Below are 7,316 nucleotides of genomic sequence, written 5' to 3'. Positions count from 1 at the left end.
AGAGTGAGCTGCCATGGCGGAGGTGCTTCTTGCTGTTACTGTTATTAGAAATGATACTGATAATAATGCTATGTATTCAATAAGCCACTAAATTCCCTCCCTTTTGCTCTGGTGTCTTTTCAGTCTGTCCCACTTCTAACACGGAAAGTTCAGCATATACACAAGGGGGGGAAATCAATCTGGTGTCACAGACAAATGCTCAGTTATCCACATTGACCCCAGTCAGATGATTTTATTCTGTCTGTGAGGAAGCTGAATCACTGTCACACCACCTACCACTACAGTATATGCTGCTGTTTTTAATCCAGAGCTTGTTACTACATGTCCTTAAATTAACTCCATTCATAGTGAGCATAAGTCTGTGAAAGAGAGAAGCAAGAGAAAGAAAGTGCATTCATGTGCGTCTGTCTGCTCTTTAAATGTCTGCATGCCTTCATCCACGAATTTGTCTTGTATTGTGTGTGTGTGTGTGTGTGCATTTGCCCCCAACACCACCACAGGACACCACCAACCACAGGAAGAGTGGGAGAGAGGGGAGGTGGACACCACGGAGCGGTTAACCTCATGACATCACGAGCACCGAGACGATTGGCTGCTGCCGGAGGCTGGAAGGTTTATAAGCCAACCGGTAGCCTTACTTTCAGCAGCAGCATCACCGTGCAGCAAACAACATCCAGGCAAACCCAGGAGATAAACTAAAGACAAACCACGTCTGTGTGCTTCTGCTGCAGCCGCCGAAATCCTGAAGCGTCCTTCGACTGCAGACAAGGTCAGAATGAATTCATGCCACACTGAACATTATTTTTACTATGTGAAGTGCTTGGATGGGAGGGGGGGGGGTTCTTTTATGCCTTCCTGGTGTTGTTATTTGAGGTGTGAATTCCGATTAATATCTGCTCCTGGAAATGCACTTTTTTCCCCCTCTTTGAGCTTGAGTACATTACTCAGAAACTTGCAGTGTGGAAATCTGAAGAACAAGTCCTCATCTACATTTGCTGCATTCACTGGTGCATACTCAAAAGTATGTGGACAGTTCTTTTCACATCTTTAAAAATACAGCACACAACTTTATGTTTTAACAACAGTGCGCTATCTAGACGCTATCACCCGACACCAGTGTTGCACCTACAGTAGCTAATTAAATGTTCAGATGAGAGCAAATCTTTGTAGCTAGGTCCTTAAATCCTGTGAAAAGCCTTAAGCCAAAAGCCCAGAGACTGCTGAAGCTGTAGATTAAAGGCTGTGGTTTTTTAAAACTATCACTTGATGAACCTCTCTTTGTAAATGATTACGTTTACTAGTTTTTCTAACCTCTCTGAAAACACTTTGTCCTGTAATTAAGCCCAAAAAGTTAAATGTTCTGAATGGTTTTAAAGAGTAAACATCTTTAGTTTAGTAGATTTAAAAAAATATTTGTAATCTAATATTGGAAACAGTCTTTTTTTTGAGGAAAGAGAGATTTCTAACAAAGTGAATCTTCTCTTTAACCTGTCAGGAGTTAAAGTCAGTGCAGAGCAAACTGACAATAAAACCACAAGATGGTTTGGTTATCCACTCTGCGGTTTATTGCAGTAACTTGTGAATTCTTTGTCAAGACCCCAAATGTCTGCCTGTGATTGGCTGGAGCCGGTGCAGCTGTTTGACTGGTTAATTAATGTTACACTGCCACCAGGGATGGGAAGAGGAAGCTGTGGGCACCAGGAAACTAACCCAAGTGCCAACCCGTACTAACTAGCAACACACACCCACAACAATGCACTGCCTTTCAGCCGCCTCAGTCTTTTGCTGTTAAATATATTTTTATAAGTTATGAATTTTAAAAAGAAGCCAAACAGAATTCAAAAATCCAAATAACCTTTCCATGTTTGTCGCTCCTTCCTCTCACTCCTCCTCTGGTTTTCTAAAAGTTGATTGCTCACTAAGCAATCAGAACAAAAAAGATCTTTTAAACTGGTGTAAGTAGATTTGAGATCTTCTCTTACCTCTAACAATAAAAACAGTTTACTGCAGGCAGTTTGAATGATGGAGGGGCAAACTGCAACCTGAAAATTAGAGCCTTTGGTCCACTTTAAAAATAGAGACTGGGACAACTGGGAGAATCCTGGCAGATCTCTTGCTCTGATAATCCTTCTTCACTCTGAATGTTTCCTGATTGTAAATCTACTTTACATCCTGCATGAACTTTTTAACATAGTTTATTTTTAGGATGCACTGTCAGTTCATGTAATATCAGAGTCACAAGTGTCCTACTGGTCCCAGTTTACCTCTGAGATGCTAAAAGTTCAACATAACAGTGATTTCCCAAAGTCTGAAGAAAAGTCTCCGCATATAAAGAAACAATCCAGGAAGTCAGAACTCACAATTTAAGGAGAGCACAGCATAAATCACCCCACAAAACCAGGCTGTGTTACTTTTGCACGTTGAGCTTTGATTTGATAAATAAAACATGTAACATGTAAAACATCTAACATGTAAGTTAATTTTAGAATTGCTTATTGATATCTTACCAGTTCCCCTGCTTCCACGCTTAATGCTAAGCTAACTTTAGCATTGCTTTGAGTGTACAGTTGTATCAAACCTCCTGACCACAGTAGCAATAAGGCTAACCCCAACACACACTCTAACCTTAACTCTAAAACCACTTCTTAAACCCTCAAACAAGCCTTTGTAAAAGTGAAGTCCAAACCAAAGTGTCCTCACTTTAAAGGTCTCACACTCGGTCCTCACTGAGACAGATATACCAGAACACGGATACACAGTTAAAGTTAACTTCCACTGTACTTGCGCACATGTGGTTGTTTTAAATATAAGATCAGTACTCATTCCCCAAACAGCCAGACTGAGATCCAGAAAAGACAGAACAAAATGTCCTCGATTTCAAGGTCTGAGGTTGTTTCAACTCTGAAAATCAGACCTTACCAGACAGCAAAGAACAAAAATATCTTTATTATATTTTTAGCATTCAACCTAGAGAATAAAACTTGTCCTCATAAAAGAAAAAATGCATGCATGCATACAGGCATCTGACATGTTTCAGCTGCGCTGTGGCTTTCCATTTATAACTCCGTGAATTACACACTATAGGAAAAGTCCATCATTACAGATAGGCACTTAGACTGCTCCTCCCACAGCAAGCACCCACTTTAAGGCTCGTTGAAGAACATGAAGAGAAACGAGAAGAAGAAAGTAAAAGATATGGATTAAAAAGTGGAACCTTTTTTAATTTAATGACAACAAATCCCAACAAACCGACCATGAAATGAATAAAAATGATCCACACTGTGCTTTACTGTGGCTCAGGCCCACGTACACCACGCTGCTACTGAAACGTGTTTATGAAGCCTCGACTGAAAATAGCACAAAAAGCACTGCAGAACTGATAGAAATGTAAACTAGACTCAGACAGTAGAAACTCCAAACAGAGTTGCTTTTCTGTCTTAAACCTTTCCAACCAAACACCCTCAAACTAAATTAATCTGTTTCTAAATGACACCTGTTATTTTCTCCGTGCTTTTGGACCAGAATCAACCAGGATCCGCCTGCTCAACCACGCTGCAGAGCGATGCGATTTTCCTGCTCTGATGACAGAAAATGTTTTACTGTATTGAACTAAGTCGTCAAAGGCGCATAACTCTTTTTAAGCTCTGTAATTAAGGCTTTAATGACTCCCTGGGACATACCAATGCCAGTTAACAGTCATGTGACTGCACAGCCTCCGTTTTTAAAAAGCAATCTGGCTGTGAGGCTGACATGTCATTGTGTTTCCTGTGAAGTTATGGCCTTCGGACGAGTATTTTGGTGCCGGGCGAGCTCTGTGTATCGTGATTATGTTCTATTGTTTTATTGTGCTGCGCGCTGATGTTTTATTGTGAGACTTCAAGCTGCGTTTTTCTGGCTTTCTCCTCCAACCAGGCTCCAAACTGTGACACAATGAAAGTGGCTCTTGTGTTTGTTCTGCTCTTTGCCGCAGTCCTCTGCCGGCCGGTGAGACGCGTTTGTCAAATCAAATCTGCACCAACATAAAATAAATAAACTGGGAACATCCACCCGCCCATTTTCTTCTGCTTATCCTATTTTTTTTTATTTTTGTAGGTAAAAAAGGCTTCCAGTTCAGAGAGCTCTGAGGAAGTGGTGAGTATTTAAAGGGAAGTTGGCGGGGTGGGGTGGGGGTGACAAAGGAGCGAGATCTCCATGACGTTTTTCTCGTGCACAGGTGAGACGACGAGCACCTCCAGCCCTCAGAAAACAGGCGCCCCTGGTTCTTAAGGCTCGTCCACCACCTGTGCAGGTGAAATACTCCTTTGTCAGTCTGCTGTCCACTTCTCCACCTTTCATTTTATTCTTGTCTCATTAAATGCTTGTTTTGATGAGCTAACAGTCAAAAACCTCAAAATTTGCCCAAAAATAATATTTAAAATGTGAATTATAAAAAGGAAGGCACAATACCTTTGGTTTCCTTACAGTACATTAAGTGAGTTAATTGCTTTAGCTGTACTTGAACACACCATTTGGTTAATTTGGGACAAAGTATTGTATTTTTAAGAAGCGCTTCACATGTGCACCTGTGGCCAGGTACGACCGGTGCTGCGAATACAGGTGAATACTGGTGGGGTGCAAACACAGAGCACAGAAAAACAGATCATCTGGTCATGAAAACGCATGAAAATGTCTGTTGCTTGGAAATTACAGACACGTGTGCGTCTGTCAACAGTACCTCTTGGTTAATAAACATTTTGTCCATTTTACAGGTGGGAAAGCAGAATGTCGTAGCAGCAGCGGCGGCCGCTTCGGAAGAGAGCGCAGAGACTTCAGAAGAGGAGGAGGTGAGATCAGCAGTGCAGATCAAATCCCTGATAATTTCTCAGGACTGATAATCTTAAACAGAGGATTGTGTTTTCATGGTTTTTGCAGCAGCAGCAGGTGGCAGCAGAGGCCACACCTGAAGTCAAATCTGTGAGCACAGACGCAGGTTCAGATGCAGCCACTGTTAACAGTCAGGATAATGAAGATGACGACGATGATGATGCAGCAGAGGAGAGTGTGAGTAAAAACGCCTCATAAAAGACTTCATTTGTTCCTTAAAGCCTCGTGTGTATCACAATATTTAGGGTTGCTTTAATTTGAATAAATTCAATGCAAGCCATCCAATAGGGTTGCCAAAGAAGAGTCACAGACTGGAAAATCAGTAGGAATTCCTGCCTTTGCTACCTCTGACAGCTCTCCTGCCACGGCTTTCTCTACAGGAAACTGATGAGGAGGAGGAGGAGGACTCCAGCGACAGCTCAGAGTCTGGTGAGTCCTCCACGCCTGCTCCTGCTACAATAGTTCCCGTGGTTGTCACAGAGACACCGGCACCTGAACCGACCGACGACACCATCGTGGCCACCATCGTCACCGATACAGCCCGCGGTGACAACTTGGGAGGCCACCCCAGTGAGTACAAGTCCATTGTCTATGTGGAGGAAAAATCCTACCACAAGGCTCCCGGTCCCTACAAGTCCTATGAGTTTGTGGACACAGGAAAGAAGATGGCCTATGCAATGACTGATGGCAATGAGGTGGAGAAGTTGCCAAAGGTGTATAAGGTACAGTTAGCATTTAATCTTGTCTTTCTTTCTACAAAAATATGCCAAAAAGTGCAGATAAACGGATATCTGTTAACAGAGATAAAATTAAAAACTGTTGTTTTATATTACTATTTTTTTTTTTAAAAGAAAATACTATGCAGACTAACCTTCACATCTCTTCTCTCACCGTTAGACTATTTATGTCAACCCTCAATTCCTGGAGGAAGGCACCAGCACCCCTGAGGTGGAGAGCCAGGGCCTGGATGCTTCCTCTGGCACACCTCAGGACCAGGACCCCCGCCAGGGAGCTCTTCCAGAGGAAGAGGAGAGCACCAGCACCAGTGACTCCACCACCAATGAGAGTGAAAGCAGCAGCACCCCAGAGGAGGAGGAAGAGGAGGAGAGTGCCAGCACCACCAGCGACAGCACCAGCCAGGAGACCGAAGAGGAGGAGAGCCAGAGCAGCGAGGAGGCGACGGAGACTGACGCAGACTCTGACGAGAGTGATGAGAGTGACTCTGACGAGGATGGTGCAGGACCTGACACCACCACCACCGACATGCCAGCAGTCATCACTGCCAAATAAGCCCACCTAGGAAATCGAGCAGGTGGTGGTGTCCAAATCACATAAAGTGCACACGCTGCATCCAGGTGCAAAGAGCCCCCCCCCTCCTGAGCTCTTTTCCCCTGCAGGGTCAAACAGTGACAACCAAGGCTGAATTATTATTGACTCTGATGTTTTCATGATTATTTGTGTGTCATCTAAAAAGCACATATGCTTTGCTCTTCAGGGTTTTAGCTAAATAAACCATTAACTCTGTTATCCTGTGGTCCTTGTAAATCCTATGTTTGATCCAGCAGAGGAAAAGAAGTTAATTGAACTTTAAAGGATGTTAAAAATGACGACTGCTACCTGTAACCTGAGGTTGGCTGACCTCATGATCTTTGCCCCTTCCCCTTTTCCTCTCTCTACCAGCAGGGTACAAGGTCAAAACCGATAAAGATGCCGACAAAGTTGAGTCCTCTTGTCTACACTAGCACAAAACTGCCATTAACCCTTGATTAACAACTGCAATATGCAAACATGCAATGTTTTTATGCTTCTAAAATAAATGGAAATGCACACTTTATATTTAAATACATTTTTAATACTTGTAATCAAATTTAAAACTGACATTAAGCCACACGTTTGCTGCCAGTGTGGCTTAGCTTTTTTTTGCTCGCTAATATTAAAATTTGGCTGGTGCGGATAAAAGGATGCAGGCGAAGGAGAAAAAAGTCTTTAGTGCAGGGTTCAATCAGATACAGATGCAGTACACACATACAGACAACACAGCCCTGCTTATTTGCACAGTTACTACCTACACTACATGATGTTTGTCCCATGTTGTTTACTGTAATGTATCATAATGTACCATTTCTAAAATATTAATAAAGTTCTTTTTCATAAAAAAGAGACATTAGGTGTTTCTTTTTATTTAAGATTCATTTAAGCACGAGCACTAATATGAAGATTACTTCATAAAGTCTTGTGAAAAGAAAGTTATATGTGATATACAGAAGAGTTTTGTAGCCTCTTGAATGTTTACAGGGAACATGCTCATCACTGTTATAATGAATGTAAATCGTGTCTGTAACTGTCAAATGTAGCAGTGAAGAACATGCTTAAACAGCAGGAGTCTGAACACTCAAATCCTTTACAGTTTAGGGGCCTCTAGGTCAGGCCTTAGAAAATAGGAAACTATTGCA

The 7,316-nt window shown here is 42.3% G+C and overlaps 1 protein-coding gene across 2 annotated transcripts; it reads left to right on the top strand.

The window, feature by feature from the left end:
• The first annotated feature begins 644 nt into the window (after positions 1-644).
• Positions 645-6,980, top strand: spp1 (secreted phosphoprotein 1). 2 transcript variants are annotated; one of them, XM_030742849.1, is made up of 8 exons: positions 645-769; positions 3,913-3,984; positions 4,093-4,131; positions 4,214-4,288; positions 4,749-4,823; positions 4,912-5,040; positions 5,244-5,585; positions 5,761-6,980. In XM_030742849.1, exons 2-8 carry the CDS (start codon positions 3,931-3,933, stop codon positions 6,151-6,153), a joined length of 1,107 nt encoding a protein of 368 aa, XP_030598709.1. In that variant the 5' UTR covers positions 645-769; positions 3,913-3,930; the 3' UTR covers positions 6,154-6,980. The 2 variants fall into 2 exon arrangements, with proteins under 2 accessions (XP_030598709.1, XP_030598711.1); XM_030742851.1 differs by lacking the exon at positions 4,214-4,288.
• Positions 6,981-7,316: the final 336 nt, after the last annotated feature.

The sequence above is a fragment of the Archocentrus centrarchus genome, chromosome 12 (assembly GCF_007364275.1).
Source record: "Archocentrus centrarchus isolate MPI-CPG fArcCen1 chromosome 12, fArcCen1, whole genome shotgun sequence".
Taxonomy (NCBI): domain Eukaryota; kingdom Metazoa; phylum Chordata; class Actinopteri; order Cichliformes; family Cichlidae; genus Archocentrus; species Archocentrus centrarchus.
Note: the sequence above shows the minus strand (reverse complement) of the source record. Positions and strands in the feature narration are given on the sequence as shown.